The 20,905-nt window shown below is 42.3% G+C and overlaps 1 protein-coding gene across 1 annotated transcript; it reads right to left on the bottom strand.

The window, feature by feature from the left end:
• Positions 1 to 547: 547 nt before the first annotated feature.
• CARTPT (CART prepropeptide) lies at positions 548 to 16,859 on the bottom strand. Its single transcript, XM_040335820.1, has 3 exons — positions 16,677 to 16,859; positions 12,501 to 12,584; positions 548 to 910 (listed from the first exon to the last, which is right to left on the bottom strand). The coding sequence occupies exons 1-3, from the start codon at positions 16,827 to 16,829 to the stop codon at positions 803 to 805; spliced, it is 345 nt and encodes a 114-aa protein (XP_040191754.1). The 5' UTR covers positions 16,830 to 16,859; the 3' UTR covers positions 548 to 802.
• Between the last annotated feature and the right edge of the window lie 4,046 nt (positions 16,860 to 20,905).

The raw sequence follows: 20,905 nt of genomic DNA on the forward strand, positions 1-20,905 counted from the left end.
AGGCAAGATGACATCTCGCTCGGCATGGACCAGGTAAGTTCTCTACACCTCGTTCCAAGGTAAGCATTTCATAATGAGTTAGATTGCGGTGCATACTAGCTCATTATGCCTTTTGCCTTTCAGGTGTAAAAAAAAAAAAAATTATTGGGTATACAAAAACTTGATGATTTAAATGATTTAAGTGTGAAAAATATGCAAAAAATAAAAAACCAGGAAGGGGGCAAATACTTTTTCACAGCACTGTAGTTGTGTGCATTGTGCCAGGCTATTGATCATTTTCCACTGATTATTACAATTTTCCTATTGCTAATTAACATTTTAGACTGGGGGTGCCTTGAGATTTTGCATACGTTTTAAAGGGTGCTGTGACAGAAAAAAAGGCTGAGAAAAGCTCTATAGAGTGTTTGCTTCTCCACCCAAATTTGGTTACAAGATCTAAAACTGACAGCCCACATATGTACCACTGAAATGGATAAACTTAAAAATAATTTTGGGTAAATAGAAACAGACACTCCAGCCATGGGCATTAGGTGAGAATAAAATAGTATAATAGAAAAAAAAGGAATCTTTATTACACTTTCTGCTTATATGCATTAAAATATATTTACTGACATAGAACATATAAAATCATAAATACAGAATTATAACATAAATAGAGATGTGCTTCACAGTATCGCACAATCATTGTAATGAAAATAAAAATACAATTTCATGTAAAAATCAATCAGTCGGAGGGCCTCTGTGTATCAGGCTCTCTTTAGGATGTCAGCTGGGAAGGTGGTCTGAGTAGAGGAGATGGAAATCATAAACACTTTAGGAGGAATGTATTACAAGAAGTCCTTCGAGGGCAATCGCAGAGTTTTCCAATCCGTGGTCCTTTCCTGACAGCACACTGCTCTCCTGCGTCACACTGCAATGACAACACAGGCGTTACATTCAGGATCACAGGGACCATTTACAAACCACAGCTTACAACATTTTAATGTGTCAGTAAATCCAAATATAAAAGTTGCCATTTATTGATTTTACATGCCAATGCAATGTATTCTATACTGTATGTGCCTTTTATTCATGTTGTGTCTCAATATACCTGAATTACCTGGTGATCCTGCACAAGCATTAGGCCTCATGCACACTGGACGTTAAAATAACGTTATAAAAATGCCAGTAGCTTTGCAGTGAGTTATTTTTAACTTGGTTCAACATTTTTTCAATAGCGTTTTTTAGCATTTATTAGCGTTTTTCCGCGTTAGTGTTTTTTGTGTTGAAGAATTTTTTTTTTTAATGGATCAAAAACGTAAAAAAAACGCTGGTGAGTGACGTTTTTGAGCGTTTATCAGCGTTAGGCCTTGTACACACGATAGGTTAACCAGAGGACAACGGTCTGAAGCACCGTTGTCTTAGGTTAACCTATGAAGCTGACTGATGGTCCGTCGTGCGTACACACCATCAGTTAAAAAAACAATCGTGTTAGAACGCGGTGACGTAAAACACAATGACGTGCTGAAAAAAACTAAGTTCAATGCTTCCAAGCATGCGTCGACTTGATTCTGAGCATGCGCGGGTTTTTAACCAATGGTTTTTCATGCTAACGATCGGTTTTGACCTATCGGTTACCAATCCATAGGTTAAATTTGAAAGCAAGTTCTCATTTTTTTAACACATGATCGGTTTGGACTGATGAAAACGGTCCTTCAGACTGTTGTCCTCTGGTTAACCTATCGTGTGTACGAGGCCTTAGAGAGTTTTTAAAGCTGAAAAACGTCTCTCAGAACCCACTAGTTTTGTGTTTTTTTTACTGCTCAAATATGCCACTACCCAAAACGGCTGATAACAGCCTATGTGTGCATTGACACATAGGATAACATGATGGAGAGTTTAATGACTGTCGGAAAAAAACGTCTACTGACAAAAACAGCTGCTGTAAAAACGTCCAAAAATGTCCAGTGTGCATGAGGCCTTAAAGTGGATGTAAACCCGAAATTTTTATTTTTATTTTTGGATGTCACAATGTACAGTATAAGATTTCCTATCATCTGTGCCCAGTCTTGCCACACAGAGTTATTCCAGCTCTGAGCAATCCTCTTTAATTGTTCAGTGAAATAAGACGGACTTACAGAGAAAAACCTTAGTCCGTTCCGCCCCCTTGCTGTGAGTGACAGGTTATTTACATATCTCATGCACTAGCCTGGAGACAGGCATTATTTTTTAATTCCCACTCCTTTTCTGAAGTCATGTGGTTACTTTTCTGGATTTTGACTGGATGTTTGTGATCATAGCAGAATTTAGTGTTGTGTTTAGTGCATAGAATACATTAAGGTGAAAAACCATGAGGGTTTACAACTCCTTTAGGGTGAAAAACCTTCTGTGCTTAAGTGCCCCCCTAGACTCCACCTTTTTTTTTACCTGACCCCGGTTCAATCCAGCCGCTGTCAATCAACTCCTGTGACATGGGAGCAGGGGCGGGGCCGAGTGCCACTGTCTGTGTCAAATAACACAGGAGCGGGACTCAGGAGCGAGCCTGCATAGATGCCCCCAGGGAAAGCGGCCTTCCGTGTGGGCACCCAATGAAGAGGAGGAGCCTGGAGCACCAGCGGGGGATCCCAGAAGAGGATCGGGCCTGCTCTGAGCAAAACCATTGAACAGAGCAACTAAGTATAGGCATGTTTTATTATTTTAATAAAAAAAAAACACTTTACAACTACTTTAATGCCTGGAAGATAATGAATCACAATCCCGCTAGCTCCTGATCAGTGGCCGTGACCAAGAGCTGTCAGTGACCGCTTGGTCAGTGTGCTGGGAGCGCACAGTAAGCATGTTCTCAGCACACAACCGAAAGCAGCCGTGGACACATACAGTTTGTGTGATGATTGAGCAGTAAAGCTCACCTTTCTTGCCGCAGCATATATGGGTACATAGGCAGAAATAGGGAAAACCTCAGAAAACAAAATACTTTAAGAATATTCATGTCTGCCCAAACTCTGCCGCGATCTAACCTCTCTACACATAGGGCCAGATTCATAAAAGAGATACGCCGGCGTATCTCCTGATACGCCGTCGTATCTCTGAGATACGACTGTCGTATCTATGCGCCTGATTCATAGAATCAGGTTACGCATAGATCTCCCTAAGATCCGACAGGTGTAAGTGACTTACACCGTCGGATCTTAGGCTGCAATTCTAGGCCGGCCGCTAGGTGGCGATTCCATTGCGGTTTGCGTAGAATATGCAAATGACTAGTTACGCCGATTCACGAACGTACGCTTTGCCCGTCGCTGTAAATTTACGTAGTTTCCGTAGAGATACGCGGCGTAAAACTAAACCTGCCCTCTAGGTGGTCTAGCCAATGTTAAGTATGGCCGTCGTTCCCACGTCGAAATTTGGAATTTCACGTCGTTTGCGTAAGTCGTCCGTTAACGTCGAAACCAATGACGTCCTTGCAACGTCATTTAGCGCAATGCACATTGGGAAATTTAAGGGACGGAGCATGCGCAGTACGTTCGGCGCGGGAACGCACCTAATTTAAATGGTCCCCGCTGCATTTGAATTAGGCGGGCTTGCGCCAGGCGGATTTACGCTACGCCGCTGCAACTTTACAGGCAAGTGCTTTGTGAATCAAGCACTTGCCTGTAAAACTTGCGGTGGTGTAACGTAAATGTAATACGTTACGCCGCCGCAGAGTAAGCCGATTCTACCTGAATCTGGCCCATATATTTTAAGTCCTGCCATTTTTAACTTCAAAAGACAGTGATCGGGTTGGGGAGTACGAAAATGTATAATCTACTAATTAAAGGGAAATGCCAGGAGCAGATTCCTATTAGGTTTGTGTCATTGTGCTATATCTTCTTTTCAAATAGAATGATTTGTTAACAGTTGCTATTGGCTTTCCATAATCATATTAAGAAAAATTTGTTTTTAACCACTTACGGACCGCCCGCCGCAGGAATACGTCGCTACTTTGAAGTAGAATACCGTTGTTATGGTAACAGCTAGCTACCATAACCCCAGTATCCTCTTCTTCAGCGGGTGGTCCTCTGTCAAATAAAAGTGATCTCTGCGGCGGATTTGCTGCAAGATCACTTTTAGGCCTCGTACAGACGAGGGGACAGTCCACTGAAAACGGTCCGCCGGACCGTTTTCAGCGGACATGTCCCCTCGGAGATTTCTGTCTGATGGTTGTACACACCATCAGACAGAAATCCGCGCTGACAGACAGCGCAGTGACGTGTCCGCGCCGTCGCCGCGACGATGACGCGGCGACGTGCGCGACGCTGGAAGGTCAATGCTTCCACACATGCGTCGAAGTGATTCGACGCATGCGAGGGATGGCGACCGCTCGGACATGTACGGTGAGTCCGTACAGACGACCGAACATGTCCGACGGACAGGATTCCAGCGGACATGTTTCTTAGCATGCTAAGAAACATGTGTCCGCTCGAAAACGGTCGGCTGGACAAATGTCCGCTGGAAACCTGTCCGGTCGGCCGTACACACGACCGAACATGTCTGCTGAAACTGGTCAGCGGACCAGTTTCAGCAGACATGTTCGGTCGTCTGTACGAGGCCTTATGGGTGGCGGGAGAGGGCCACCCCTCCTGGCACTCTCCGGTGCCCTTCGCCGCTTACCGGAGCCAATCTGGTCCTGTACCTGCCTGAGTATAGAGACGACTGAGGGGAAGATGGACCCCACCCGTCTCCATATCACTGCAGGGCAGAAGCGACGTCAAAACGTTACTTCTGCCCAATGCTCTTAAAGGGAAATATTTTTATTTGTATTTTTTTAGAATGACATAAAAAAAAAAAAAAATGTTATTGCATTTGAGTGTAAATATGAGATCTGAAGTCTTTTTGACCCCAGATCTCACATTAAAGAGGTCCTGTCATGCTTTTTTTCTATTACAAGGGATGTTTACATTCCTTGTAATAGGAATACAAGTGACCCAAAATATATATTTTTTTTAAACAGTGTAAAAAATAAATAAATAAATGAAGTAAAAGAAATAAGAAAACATTTTTAAAGCGCCACGTCCCGACGAGCTAGCGCACAGAAGCGAACGCATACGTGAGCAGTGCCCATATGAAAACAGTGTTCAAACCACACATGTGAGGTATCACCGTGATCATTACAGCGAGAGTAATAATTCTAGCTTTGAATCTCCTCTGTAACTCCAAAAAATGTACCCGTACAATTTTTTAAACGTCGCCTATGGAGATTTTTAAGGGTAAAAGTTTGTCGCCATTCCTCGAGCGGGCGCAACTTTGAAGCAGGACATGTTGGTTATCAATTTACTCTGCGTAACATTATATTTTACAATATAAAAAAATTAATTAAGTTGTCTTATTTTTTTATTCAAAAAAGTGCTCTTGCAAGACCGCTGCACAAATATGGTGTGACAAAAAGTATTGCAATGACCGCCATTTTATTCTGTAGGGTGTTAGAAAAAGATTTATAATGTTTGGGGGTTCTAAGTAATTTTCTAGCAAAAAAATATGTTTTTAACTTGTAAACACCAAATCTCAGAAAGAGGCTTGGTCCTTAAGTGGTTAAAATGTTGTTGGAAAATAAAGTTGACAGTGTCTTGGAAAGGACAGCCTCCATATACTTACCTCATCTGTGCTTCCTAGCTCCTTGGTCCTATACAGCTGGCACTGAGATTGGCTGTGTTGGCAACCTGAGGGAGCAGTGACATAACTAAGGCAGTAATAGTGCTTAAGCCTAATAATTGGACTGGGCAAGGAAGTACAGTTAAAGGGGTTGTAAAGACAAAAATATTTTCCTCTTAAATTAAAGTCTGACAGTAGCTGATAAAGTAAAAATAATATTTTGCATTATAACTAGTTTGATATCTGTTGAAATCGAGCCATTTTATTCACCTCCAGCACTCCTGAATCATTATTCTCACTGACTTCCTGGTTTGCGGTGCCCATTCATTCTTGCTACATCACGGCCTAATGGGAACTACAGAGCTCACTTGGCGCTCGCGGCACAGTGACCAAGCTGTCAAAGGCAGCTCTCATTCAGGATCAGTCAGCGGGCCTAGCTCCCAATCATGTGACCACTGTGACAGCCAATCACAGTGACCATACGTGAGGAATACAGACCCTATTAAAGGGATACCAGGTTTACATGGGAAGGGGTTAAAGATTCTTTATATTTGCATGCAGTTGTAAGTTTTGGGATATTTACCCTTTCAGCAAGGGGCCAGTGCATTGTGTATAATACTTTACAGCTTTAAGCGATATTACCCTTTCAAAGTGTATGTTGCTCAGTTTTATAATGTGTGTGTGCGCGTTTAAATATGTATATGTATGTTTCCCTGACTCCATTAATCAGAAATAGCTGGTGATCCTGGCAGTCCCCATCTTCCTTGTTGGAAACTGACCACGCAAAGCATTTAAGCAGACAGGCACTAGCATGGTCAGCGAATATAAGGCACAACCTTCTGGAGTGCAACTTACAGACGGGGGAACCTACTTCCCCCTGGGTAGATGCACCCAAATTACACTTAAACCCCCTCTAAATAAGGAGTGGCCATCCACCAAACCCATTTTGCTGAGAGGGTCCTGCCCAGACCCTACCTCTAATTATGTGGTGACTGCCTACCCCAATCCCTGAAATGAATCCCTTTTTGGGTTCCTGTACATGTGGAATAACTCAAATAAGGTTTATGCTGTGATTCTGGAACATATAAGGAAATGACTTTAAAGTGAGCTGGTGCCCAAACTCTGCACACTAGAGTATTTTCATATTCTGGAGAAGCCGTAAAATCACATTAAAGCTTCATTCACACCTGTGCATTTACCTGCGCCTAAGCACATGGCACCGCAGTACCATTCGATGTGGTGCAGCCCGCTTTTTAAAACGGGTTAGGCACTTTTCCTATGATGCACAGAACTGCACAAAAAGCATACGCTCAACCTCGCACTTGCGTAGTGTAGATGGAGCCTAATGCTACCCATACACTATTCGGTCATTTGGCCAGTTCGTAACTTTTTCGGGCCAGTTAATGGTCACAAAATCAGTAATCATTGGGACGTTTTTAAGCCCAAAAACGAAGGACAAGTTTGGAAATGTTCTGCCGAACAAACGATAAATTGAAAGGTTAATGTGTTTCCCGTCCGAACTGTTTGCACTAGGTATATGTAAAAAATGAACAAAAATTTATTAATTTATGTCTCCTTAACAATTTTTCAGTCATTACATGATGGCACTATCGATTGCTCTCACAGCCAAACGTTCCTTTTTTCGAAAATGGGTTCAGCCGATTTTTTGTATAGTGTATGGCCAGCATTAGACAAGCCCACACTCACCTCTGTAGCTATAAGGCCGCTTTCACACTGAGGCATCGGCGGTAAAGCGCTGCTATTTTTAGCGGCGCTTTACCGTCGTTTTTGCGGTGCTATTCGGCTTTTAGCGGTGCGCTTTTAATTGATTTCAATGGGCAGGAGCGATTTAGGAGCGGTGTATACACCGCTCCTACAGCCCCTCAAATATGCGGCTAGCAGAACTTTTTTTACCGTCCTGCCAGCGCATCACACTGGAGTGGGAGGAGGGGCTCTTTCTATTTTTACCGCTATAGCACCTGCAAAGAGCCTCAGTGTGAAAGCAGCCTAAGCATAATGAAGAAATTTGTCTTTAATGTTCACAGTATAAATAATGACATTTTTATTTTCCTCTTAATTTTCTATAGCACCAGAATCTTGGCAGCCTGCCAATGTAAACAAACAGCAGGTGTTTCCAAAGCCTTGTTCCACAGGGCAGACTAGAGTTTTTGTTGTGATCTTTGAGGACATTTGAAAATGAATTACTTCACACTACAAGTAGCTAGAGAGGTCAGGAATGGATTGCCTTAAAAGACAAGAATGGGATTGAAATATTTTTTTTTTTTTAGCCCCGTTTCACATTGGAGCGTTTTTGCATGCCATTTGACATGTCAAATGGCATGCCAAATTGGCGGCATTTGCCTGGCAGTGACACCGTCCGAATCGGTGCAACGCCGCACTGATTCCCAAAAGTAGTTTCTGTACTACTTTTGCCGATTTCAGGCGCAATTGCTATTGACATTTGTGCAGCAACCCGCACAGATGTCTCTGAAATCGCCCCCAAAGTCGGGACTGACATGCAGGAATGAAATTGTGCGAGTTCAGCTAAACTCGCACAATTTCGTTCCCGCTGTCAGTGTGAACCAGGGCTTATACTCACTTGCGTAGATCCAGCATCAGTCCAATGCTGCATTTGACCCTCACTGCCTCCAATGCCCCATACAAACGATTACATTTTCTGCAGATTTTTGTCTTCAGATTTAGCAAAACCATGTAGTGCAAGGACCTGTCTGATTGCATACAAATTGGAACACTTAAGGTTTGACCTCATATTATATGGTTTTGGTAAATCTGAAGACAAAAATCTGCAGAAAATCTAATAGAGTGTATGGGGTCTAAAGCCTTGTACACACAGTGCAATTGTTGGCCAACCGAGCGTCTGATTTTTGTCAAAAGGGCGTGTGCCAGAATCTTGTCTTGCATATACTAACGTTACACGTTACACAATTGTGTGTACTGATCATTTGAAAATCTGACGTCAAACCGTTGTCTGACAAAAATTTACTAGCCTGTCATCTAACCTTTGTTGGCCGAAAGTTGGATAACTATTGTCAAAAGGTGCGTACTAACGGTAAGGTTTTAGGACAACTGCCTGTCAACAGACAATCCCCTGCCAACAATCGTATTGTATGTACGAGGCTTAAGACTGAGAGCTGGGTGATCAAAGACCACTAGGTTTTGACCGAGGCTGAGCCAGCTGCTCTTCAGGCATCTGAGTGGATCTCAACATTAAAGTCATGATCCATTCAGAGCCAGGACCGACTGAGTGTTGTCAGCCAACAGCGGATTTAACTCATTGTTAGCTGAATATGGATCACAGGAGTGCAGAACAAAATGCACTCCTGTGACCCAAAGGATAAGTAAGGCCAATAAAACTTTATCCCTTCACTATTTACACTATTTTACTTACAGGTTCACACTGGGCTGCGGGAATGAAGCCGTACGAGTTTAGCTGAACTCGGACGATTTCACTCCTGCATGACAGTCCCAATTTCGGCCGCAATTTCAAAGACATCTGTGCAGATGTCAATGTATATTGCAGCCCGAAATCACAAAAAGTAATACAGAAACTACTTTTTGAAATCGGTGCAGCACTGTAGATGTGCCGTTGCACCGATTAGGACGGTGCCATTGCCGGCAAATGCCGCCGATTGGACATGTCAAATCGTACCAAAGTGAACCAGGGCTTATTCTACAAAATCCATCTCACTTGCCTCCCTTTCCCTCTTCCCTCCTAATCCAAAATCTTAGCCCCTGTAAGGCTGGATTTACACCTATGCATTTTTAGTGCTTTTTGCATTTTGCAGTTTTGCACTATAGAACGTGTTCCATAGGAAACCATGGAAAATGGACAGTAGTGCAAATCTTCCAAATGCAAAGTGCTAAAAATGCATAGGTGTGAATCCAGCCTAATTCTTTATTCCTTCCTCTCTTTTCATTTCTACTTCCTCTCTTTTTTTTGTACTCTATTCCCACTCTGATTAACATCAAACTCGGTCTGTTTGTGGTCTTTCATAGGCTTCTTTCTTACTTCTTAGCTATAGACTCTTGAATACTCCCACACTAAATCCTCGTACACACGGGCCAGAATCTCGTCAGGAAAAAACTTTGTTTTTCCTGATGAGATTCTTGGCAAGAATCTCTTGCCGCCCGGGTGTACACACACTCCTTTCAAAAGAACCACGGTTCTTTTGAAAGGCAAGAACGCAGTGACGTCATTGCGTACGACGAGAATGCGCTCATCACATTCGTTGCTGTCGCCGCCATCTTGCTTCACCCTGCCTATGCCGTGGAAGCTACCGCGCATGCGTCAAAGTCCTTCCTCTCTTTTCCTTTCTACTTCCTCTCTTTTTTTTGTACTCTATTCCCACTCTGATTAACATCAAACTCGGTCTGTTTGTGGTCTTTCATAGGCTTCTTTCTTACTTCTTAGCTATAGACTCTTGAATACTCCCACACTAAATCCTCGTACACACGGGCCAGAATCTCGTCAGGAAAAAACTTTGTTTTTCCTGATGAGATTCTTGGCAAGAATCTCTTGCCGCCCGGGTGTACACACACTCCTTTCAAAAGAACCACTGTTCTTTTGAAAGGCAAGAACGCAGTGACGTCATTGCGTACGACGAGAATGCGCTCATCACATTCGTTGCTGTCGCCGCCATCTTGCTTCACCCTGCCTATGCCGTGGAAGCTACCGCGCATGCGTCAAAGTCATTTCAGGTTTCCACAGCGACAGGCAAGTCTACAGACGCTCGGGTTTCTCGTTGGGAAACAGGCTGAGAAGAATCTCGACGAGAAAATAGAGAGCAGGATCTCTATTTTTCTCGTTGAGATTCTGGGCAGATTTCCAGACAAGAAACCTGAAAGCCTTGTATACACGCTCGGTTTACTCGGCAAGAAAGTTCTGCCAGCAGTTTTCTTGCTGGTTCTTGCCGAGAAAACCGAGCGTGTGTACGAGGCTTAAGGCTGGATTCACACCTTTGCATTTTTAGTGCTTTTTTCATTTTGCAGATTTGTACTACAAAACGTGTTCCATAAGAAACCATGGTAAATGGACTGTAGTGCAAATCTGCAAGATGCAAAAAGCACTATAAATGCAAACGTGTGAATCCAGCCTAAGGAGATTGTATTATCTATCACACTTTTCATGGCAATATTTCTCATCCACCTAAACATTCTGAATAGACTATAAGACCTGTTTCACACCTATGCAAGTGTGTTTTCAATTTTTCAGGAACACACTACAGTCCATTTAATGGTTTCCTATGGGTCACGTTCACATCTGTGCATTTTATGGAAAGGGCCAGGGACTTTTTTTCTGGTTTTTGGTTCCATAGACTTTAATAGACTTTCATGGTTATAAAAACGTGTATTGAAAAACACAAAATGCACCTGGAATATGCAGACTGCATAGGTGTGGATCAGGCCTTAGGCAACCTCAATAAAGATGTTAATGTGGCTTTTTCTTCCATCTGCTATATGACCGCTGTACGGGACACTTATTCCCTTCATCATCTTTTTGTATTTGTCAATATGTGATATATATATATATATATATATATATATATATATATATATATATATATATATATATATATATATATATATACAGTGGAACCTTGTATTACGAGCATAATCCGTTCCAGGAGAATGATTGTAATCCAAAGTACTCACATATCAAAGCAAGTTTCCCCATTGAAGTCAATGGAAACGAAAATAACTTGTTCCGCCTTGAATTCAATGGCATGCAATACTGCTTACGGCCATAGGTGGGGGGTGCCAAAGAGCCTCGTAAACACTGGGAAAGGGCCAAGGACACCTCGGCTGAACTGGGAAAACCTCAGACGGAGAATTTCCAAGATTTTCCAAGCATTTCCAAACTGCTACGATGAGCCCTGCTCGGCTCCAGCCCCCCCCCCCCCCACACACACACACACTTTAGGCCAAACGCCATATTGCACACCGCTTTGGCTTGAATCCTGCTCGTATTGCAAGACAACACTCACAAACCGACTCAGGATTTTTTAAAATACAGTGCTTGTATTGCTAAACGCTCGTTAACCGCGTTATTCGCAATCCGAGGTTCCACTGTATTGCATTTAAATTCTGTGTAATTCTCTGACATTAGTTATAAGCCTTCCCACTCTATCTAAAAAAAAAAAAGGTTTCTCTTAAGGACCCTTTCACACTGGGGCAGTTTCCAGGCTCTATTGCGCTAAAAATAGCGCCTGCAAACCGACCTGAAACAGCGGCTGCTGTTTCTCCAGTGTGAAAGCCTGGGGCTTTCACACTGGATCGGTGTGCTAGCAGGACCGCTCCAAAAGTCCTGCTAGATGCATCTTTGAAGCGGTGAAGGAGCGGTGTGTTTACTGCTCCTCCACCGGTCCTTCCCATTGCAGAGGCGCATTGCCAGCGGTATTAACCCTTCGGCCGAATACCGCCACAAATCCGACGGTAAAGCGCCGCTAAAAATAGCGGCGCTTTACCGCCACTGCACCTCCCGCCCCAGTGTGAAAGGGGCCTTAGTTCTGCTTTAGATATGTCTCTTGTTTTGTCATTTCCTAATGTCTGAGACATGCACAATGCCTTTTATTTGGAAATGTATCTATGACGTTATTTATCCCCATTCGTCCTGCTCAAGATTATTTACCAATATATGATCATCAGGCAGAGATGTAAGTCAGTACAACAAATTGATGCAGACTGTTAAATGTAAATAATTAAAAACAATGAAAACAGAATTTTGTACAATGTCACAGCCCACATTGACTATGAAGCCTGGCATTCTTAGTAATAATAATTGCAATGATAATAATTGCCAATAAACACACAAATGTATTACATAAAGCACTGATATCTGCACATTGCAAACTAACACGTCAATACACATCACTTACCATGGGCACCTGTCCATATTTCTTTTCAAATAATGGAAGTCTTTTATTTTTAAGTTTTTCTAGCACTTCTTGCAAAGCATCAATCTGAAAGAACAATGTCATATCATTACCAGAAAATGAATGCTTGTGTAATCCAGCCATTGTTTTACCAGCGACCTACATAATGTTTATATAGACAATGGTTAGTGTTGAAATGTTAGCTTTGGACTGCGGTCACAACTCCTATTTTTTAATGTACACAAATCTACATATTTAGTCTGAGTTCACACCATTGCCACATTCGGCTAACAGCAGGGGTCCGGTTCACAGTTTCAGCCCAAATTTTTGGGCCAAATTCAGACCTAAATTGGACCAAAATACGCACAGGACCCCTGTACAAATTTGCACCGGAGCCGCAGCGGAGATATGTGAACCAGCTCCATAGTGAGACAGTCACAATCTCCTACCATGTGAATGGGATGCGGGGAAAAAAAACCCCATTCAATTTACATAGGTGTAAACCCAGCCTTGGAGGTACTGACAACATTGTGCAGAAATCTTTAGGAACAGTGAACAATCCATCAATGATCACTGATATGGGATAAGTATAGATCTCACTACAGACACTAGGCAGAGGAATCTAGGGGAAAAGTCCAGCTGGATTTCATTGAATACGTATTATTGCTTCTGCAAGACAAGACTGATGCCGTGTACACACGACCATTTTTAATGTCATGGAAAAAACAAAGTTTTTCTCTACGTGATTCTTGTCAAGCCTGCCTTGCCTACACACGATCGTGAAAAAAAAAATGCTCGAGCAAAGCGTGGTGACATACAACACGTATGGTGGCACTATAAAGGGGAAGTTCCATTCGAATGGCGCCACACTTTGGGCTTGATTATGCAAATTTTCCTTCTCATAACTTGCTTCTGAGCATGCACGTTTTTTTCCCCGTCGTTAAAGCCTACACACGACCATTTTTCACGACGGGAAAAACTACGACGTGAAAAACATAGAGAAAGAATAGAGCAGGTTCTACATTTTTAATCGCCATTTTTCTCGTCGAGAAAATTGCTCTGGAGCCTACACACAATCGTTTTTAATGACCAATTTGAAAAATTGCATTTTTCTGGTCATGAAAAATGGTTGTGTGTACGCGGAGTCTGATCAGTGCATAGACCTGTGCAGACTCAGAAGTGTGCCTGTACACTTATATGTGCAAAGATCAAAAATGTTTGCCAGTTCTATAATGCATTCTGCCCTTATTGCAAATTTACTATGTAGTTGTAGTTTGTAATGCCACTAAGCATCTATTTTTCATGAAAAAATATATATATATATATATATATATATATATATATAGAGAGAGAGAGAGAGAGATATCTATATCTATATATATATATATATATATATATATATATATATATATATATATATAGAGAGAGAGAGAGATATCTATATCTATATATATATATATATATATATATATATATATATATAGAGAGAGAGATATCTATATCTATCTATATATATATAGATAGATAGATAGATAGATAGATAGATAGATAGATAGATAGATAGATAGATAAAGATTTCAATACCAGCCTATTATTTTAAATACACAGGTGTACCCATATGTACAAAACCCAGCAATAACTTACTTTCTTCTAAAAATCCTAGTTGCCTGGCCTTTTGGCTAACCTAGAACAATTACAAATAACATGAGTCCCTATCTGCTTACCTGTTCCAGGTCAGAGACCTATACTGTTTATACAATATGGTCAGCATGGCAGCCAGGCAAATAGAATTTGCAGAAGGAGAACTTAAAAAGGCAGCAACCAAATACTTTGACAGAAGAGGTTGCACTAGACCAGCCTTTACCCCTGAGGAATCCTTAAAGGGGTTGTATGGGTTCGTTATTTTTTTTTAAATAACAAACATGTTATACTTACCTCCACTGTGCAGTTTGTTTTGCCCCGAACGTCCTCTTCTGGGGTCCCATGGTGGCTCTTGCAGCTCCTCCCCGCAAGAGCTAACCCCCTCTGGGAAGCTCTTTCCCAAGGGGGCTAGCATGCGGGCGCTCTCCCGCTAGCATGTGGGCGCCATAGCCGCCGACTGTATCACTCAGCCCCCGCGGGGGGGCTGAGGTGAAAAAACATGTACTTTTACAACCCCTTTAAACTTACTTCAAGGTCTCCGGGAACCCCGTCAAAAATAATTATTTGGGGGTCAATGGGAAGAGATGCCCATTACATTGGTGGTCAGTTGGACAAATGCCCCCCTTACAGGGGTGATCTGATTGCCACCCTTATAAACAGCTAAAAAGGTCTCTGGTGTCATGTCACTGGCTCTGCCAAGTGGCGTTGGCTTTGAAACCACACAGGCACTATTTAAGCCTATCTCTGAAGAAAGTAAAAATCCTCCCTTGCATTGGGGCTGCTCCCTTGCTGAAAGGGTTAAATGCTTGTTTAGGTCTGAGGCTCCATTCACACCTTGAGTGCATTGGGCAGCCCATTAATTTCAATGGGTTGCCCTATGTGCGAGAAATGTGCAAAAGAAGTCCCAAGTCGTTTTTTAAAATTGCGCCACACTGAACTGCATTTTGCAGGTTTGCATTACAGTCCATTTAACATGGTTTCCCATGTAACACGTTCTGTAGTGCAAATCTGCAAAATGTAAAAAAGCACTAAAAATGCATAGGTGTGAATCCAGCCAAAGGCCAGATTCACACTTACGCAGTTTTAGTGCTTTTTGCATTTTACAGATTTGCACTACAGAACGTGTTCCATAGAAAACCATGTTAAATGGACTGTAATGCAAACCTGCAAAGTTCAAAAAGCACTTAAACTGCATAAGTGTGAATCCAGTCTAATACAGAAGGTGTGTTACTGGCCAGATCACCAGTAGAAAACAGAGGGGGGGGGGGGGCAAAATAAAAGAAGACTAATGCAGCCACCATTCTAATGACTGGTAAACTGCAATATATTACCTTTTTGGTTTTGGGTTTAATAGGGCTTTAATCCCTGCAGTGCAAGAGGGTAGTCCCAGTGCCAGTGCAGGGGAGCAGTTCTACTTTTCCAGAAGTTGAGCTTTAAAAGGCAGGTCAATCAGCTACAAGTCAGGGAAGCCTCAGAGAGACTAGTTGGGGCACTAGACACCCCTTCTCATAACTACATAATTCCAATAGTATAAATACACATAGGAGAACTACATAATTACAATAGTATAAATACACATAGGAGAACTACAGAATTACAATAGTATAAATACACATAGGAGAACTACATAATTCCAATAGTATAAATACACATAGGAGAACTACATAATTCCAATAGTATAAATACACATAGAACTACATAATTCCAATAGTATAAATACACATAGGAGAACTACATAATTACAATACAATACAACCTTGGTTTGAGAGTAACTTGGTTTGAGAGCGTTTTGCAAGACAAGCAAAATGTTTTAATAAATGTTGCCTTGATATACAAGCGATGTCTTGATATAAGAGTAGCGTCATGTCACAACTGAGTATAAAAACGAAGAGAGGAGCCTCTAAGTGTAGTAATATGGTTACATTTAATGAAGGTACAACATTTAGCGACTTATTGCTACACATAGAGGTGCCTCTCTTCTCTTTTATACCCTGTAAAAAAAAAATGCTTTGATATACAAGTGATTTGGATTACAAGCTTGTTTCTGGAAGGAATTATGCTTGCAAACCAAGGTTTTACTGTAATATAACTACACATAGGAGAACTACACAATTTAATAATATAGATACACATAGGAGAACCCCATAATTACAATAATATAACTACACATAGGAGAACTACACAAGTGAATATTATAGATACACAAAGGAGAACTACACAATTTAATAATATAGATACACATAGGAGAACCCCATAATTACAATAATATAACTACACATAGGAGAACTACACAATTTAATAATATAGATACACATAGGATAACCCCATAATTACAATAATATAAATATACATAGAATATAAAGACATAGGGGTTGCAGATGGAGGCTAACCTCACCTATCTCCCCTAAAGAAACACAAAGTGTCATTCTTACATTGCACCCCCCACCTTCCTCTGAACATTCACTCCTATACATCTTATATCTCTGTAGAACGTTCCTGGGGTGACACATAGACCTAGAAGTCCTACATGGTACCTACCAGCTCCTTCTCGTGCACGCTGTTGTCTATGGGGGAGTAGAAGTCCAGCGATCTGGTCTCCAGGTAGTCGGTCTCCTCGCAGCTGGCTCGGAATACCAGCAGGAGGAATGTGGAGCTGAGTAGAGTGAGGAGGGGGCGGCGGGTGCTATCCATGGTGCTGAATCTGCTCCCAGCCTGCGGAGGAGAACATTTATACTGGAGACTGGCCAACCTCCACTGACATCACAGACCAGGACCCCCCCAGGGAGGACATAGACCAGGACCCCCCCAGGGAGGACACATCACACTCATTCTACAAATACATCACCAGCCTCTAATAGTCACCATTAGGATCTATATTTTCTGCAGACTTTCCTACAACACTCTTTGTTCATAGAATTTATTTATACACATAGAGATGACATGACAGGTGTCAGGGATGGCAGGACTGTGGCTCCAGCAATGTATATCAGACAAGAGTGTTGTAGAAGGTCATATGAGTGATTTTCTTTATTTTCATGTACTAATGTCAGGTGTTTTTTTTTTTTTTGGCTTTACTTTTGCATCGCAAACTACAGTGACAAGTGATTGGCTGCTGTTTGTAATAACACTTTATTTCCTCCAATTACAATACCCCCCCCCCCTATAATATCTGTCATAATAATATTGTTTAGTACAATGATGTGTAATTTGCAAGAAAACATTTTCAGAGATTAGTGGTATTTGTCTACATCACATCCCGAAATACAAAACATATTATGAAGAGAAAAAAGTGGACTTTTAAAAGGTGTTGAGAATAATCAGAAATATCAGAATAATTCACCAATAAACGTACATCTTAAAAGGTACATCTTTATTACACATAAAAATTAGTTTGTGGGGTATCGATCCCCTAAAAGCCACAAGCCATATTAATAATTATGACATCACACATTTCAGAAAAATTAGGAGGTTCCTGACGCTGTCTGGGACCCCTTGGAAGTTTATTTGTCTCGGGTAGCCACTCCTACACAGTAGGTCTATACGGGTGGAGGGAGGAGGGGTCTATACTGAGGGGGTTTATACTGAGTGGGGGGTCTGTACTTAGGGAGGGTGGGTCTATACTGATGAAGGGGGTCTGTACTTAGGGAGTGGTATCTGTACTTAGTGGGGGGTCTGTACTTTGTGGGGGGGTCTGTACTTAGTGAAGGGGTCTGTACTGAGGGAGGGGGATCTATACTGCGGGAGCGGGGTCTGTACTGAGTGAGAGGGATCTGTACTGAGTGAGGGGGATCTTTCCTTAGTGAAGGGGGTCTGTACTTAGTGAGGGGGGGTCTGTACTTAATGAGGGGGGGTCTGTACTGAGTGAGGGGATCTTTACTGAGTGAGGAGGTCTGTACTTAGTGGAGAGGGTCTGTAATTAGTGAGGGGGGTCTGTACTGAGTGAGGTTTTTTTTATTTAGTGGAGGGGGTCTGTACTTAGTGAGGGGGGTCTGTACTGAGGTAGATTGGTCTATACTGCGGGAGGGGGGCTGTACTTAGTGGAGGGGGGACTATAGTTATACTGAGAAAGGGGGGTCTGTAGGTCTGTAGTGAAGGAGGGGGTCTATATTTAGTGAGGGGTACGTACTGAGAGAGGGGGGTCTGTAGTTAGTGAGGGGATCTATACTGAAGTAGGGGATCTATACTGCGGGAGTGGGGTCTGTACCTAGTGGGTTTTTATTTCTGAGTGAGGAGGTTATGTACTGAGTGAGGAGGATATGTACTGAGTGAGGGGGGTCTGTACTGAGTGAGGGGGGTCTGTACTGAGTGAGGGGATCTGTACTGAGTGAGAGGGGGTCTTTACTTAGTGGAGGGGGTCTGTACTTAGTGAGGGGGGTCTTTGCTGTGTGAGGGGGGTCTTTACTGAGTAAGGGGAGTCTTAACTGAGTTAGGGGGGTCTTTACTTAGTGGAGGTGGTCTGTACTGAGGGAGATTGACCTATACTGTGGGAGGGTGATCTGTACTTAGTGGGGGGGGTTTATACTGAGGAAAGGGGGGTCTGTACTGAAGGAGGGGGTCTATATTTAGTGAGGGGTCCATGAGAGAGAGAGTATGTACTTAGTGGGGGAGGGTCTGTACTGAGGGGGGACTATAGTTTGTAGAGGGAGGGTGACACCATGTTTTTCTGCACAGAGTGACACCAACCCTAGTGATGTCACTGTCTTCCATCTTGCACCATTTAACTGCGTTTTAAGAGATCATGAGCATTTTTGATTCTACCCTTTAGCGGTGGATATAATTTCTCAGTACTTATTGTAAGTTCCATATGCATTTGTAGCCTTATTAGAATGTTGTATATTGTATGTTATATATTTGATCGTGTACCATTATGTGTATTTTCCTTTTTCCAGCAACCATACTCAACTGCACACCTTGAACCCCTGAGGAAGCGTCAGGAAGAGACATCCTTCCCCTCTTTTTCTGAAATGCGTGATATTATATTTATTACCATTATCATGTACATATATGTATAGAGGAGGGGCCTCTTATCTAGGGGTTGCAATACTAAATATGGCTTACAGAATTCTTTCTTGCTTTTAGGGGATTGATACCCCACAAACTAATTTTTAAGAATTTGTTACAAAGATGACCTAACACCTTTAAAATTCCCCTTTTTATTTCTCTTCAAAATGTACTCCTGGTGCATTGATATACTTAAGAGAAGTACAGTCAAACCTTGTTTGGCTGTACTTCTGTGGATCACAGGAGTGCAGTTTGTTCTGCACTCCTGTGACCCATTGTTAGCAGACAGCAGGCTGAAGCCCGCTGTCAGTTGATGCCACAGAACTGATCCAGGCTGGGGAAAGATTGCGACAATATGCTCGGGATCTGCCCACAACCCTGGACCGGCTTCTGGCTTAGGCTCTCAGCGAGTGGCAGGCAGAACAGGGAAATGCCTTGTTTACATCTCCCCGTTCTGCCTCTCCGTGACACGATCGCGGGACACCGGCAGACATCGAGTCACGTACAGGCATGTACAGGTACGTTGCTTTGCCTGCCCGTGTCATTCTGCTGACGTATATCTACGTTAGGCAAGTGGTTAACAATACATTTGCTTTACTTGCTCCCTTATGGTCTGTTAAAGCAGAATTAAACCCCAAAACAAAGATGTAATATATTACAATTTACTAATTTTCAGAAGTGGTGACCTCATTAATTTTTTTTTGGGGGGGGGGCTCTTTCCTTCCCCCGGGTGATCCAGCCAATAACACACTTCCTGTCTTACCCTTGTCAGTGGTGAATGGTTTGTCTCCACTCAGCTCTAATTGCTAATTTGTCTAGACAGCTTGGTCTATTAAAGGAAGTTGAATAATACCAGATTTACTAGCTGAATCACCAGGTGAAAATAAAGGAAAATAAGGATTGGTAAGCTGCAATATATTACCTTTTTGTAACTGCTTCCCGCCCGGCCAACGTACACATACGGCCAGGCAGGACAAGCTCAATTCTTGAAGGACATACCCATACATACTCCCACTCTAGCCGCTTGTGCTTGGACTCAGGTGCACAGGGGCATGGTCTGTGATTGTTGTTTCCCTTAGACACAGCAGGTCACAGATTAGAATAAACTGCAAATTAAATTGGCCCTATACCATGTGATCACTGTGACCAATCACAGCGATCGCAATACTAAACAAAGGCTGAATGAATGAACGCCTTCGAATTTTGTTATAGATTGCTTACACAGTCATGATCACCATGTAAGCAGTCATAATATAATGAAAACAAAAACACAATCTCTATTAATGACACTATGTAAAAATAAATAAAAAATAAAATATTTTTTACATTCTGTTAGCAGAGCAAGTGGAATGTCACTATGGTGACATTGTACTGCTGTGGCTGTGATCATGTAAATAGCTGGCTGCTATGATTTTACTACATATCAGTACTGCCAGCCATTGTCTCTTATCACCCCCACAGCAGTACAATGTCATCAGCCCAATGCTTTTAGTGAGTGTCCCTAATTATCGCCACGCCATTGAGTGACCCTGACCACTGTCACAGCAGTCACAGTGTCCCTAATTACCACCGCAGTAGTCACACCTACTTACTAATACACCAGTTACAGTGTCCCTGATCACTGCCACGGCATTCACAGTGTCTGTCCCTAGTTACCACTGCAGTAGTCACATGGGGGCATATCCACAAAAACCTGGCGCAACTTAAAAAATCCCATTTAAGTTACACTGCCTTAAAATTTCTACCTAAGTGCCCGATCCACAAAG

This window comes from Rana temporaria, chromosome 1 (assembly GCF_905171775.1).
Source record: "Rana temporaria chromosome 1, aRanTem1.1, whole genome shotgun sequence".
Lineage (NCBI taxonomy): Eukaryota > Metazoa > Chordata > Amphibia > Anura > Ranidae > Rana > Rana temporaria.

Coding starts and splice junctions, on each gene's coding strand:
- CARTPT (XM_040335820.1), bottom strand. CDS start 16,829: ATGGATAGCACCCGCCGCCCCCTCCTCACTCTACTCAGCTCCACATTC. Junction 12,585..16,676: donor GCGTGCACGAGAAGGAGCTG/GTAGGTACCATG, acceptor TTGTTCTTTCAG/ATTGATGCTTTGCAAGAAGT. Junction 911..12,500: donor AATATGGACAGGTGCCCATG/GTAAGTGATGTG, acceptor TTGTCATTGCAG/TGTGACGCAGGAGAGCAGTG.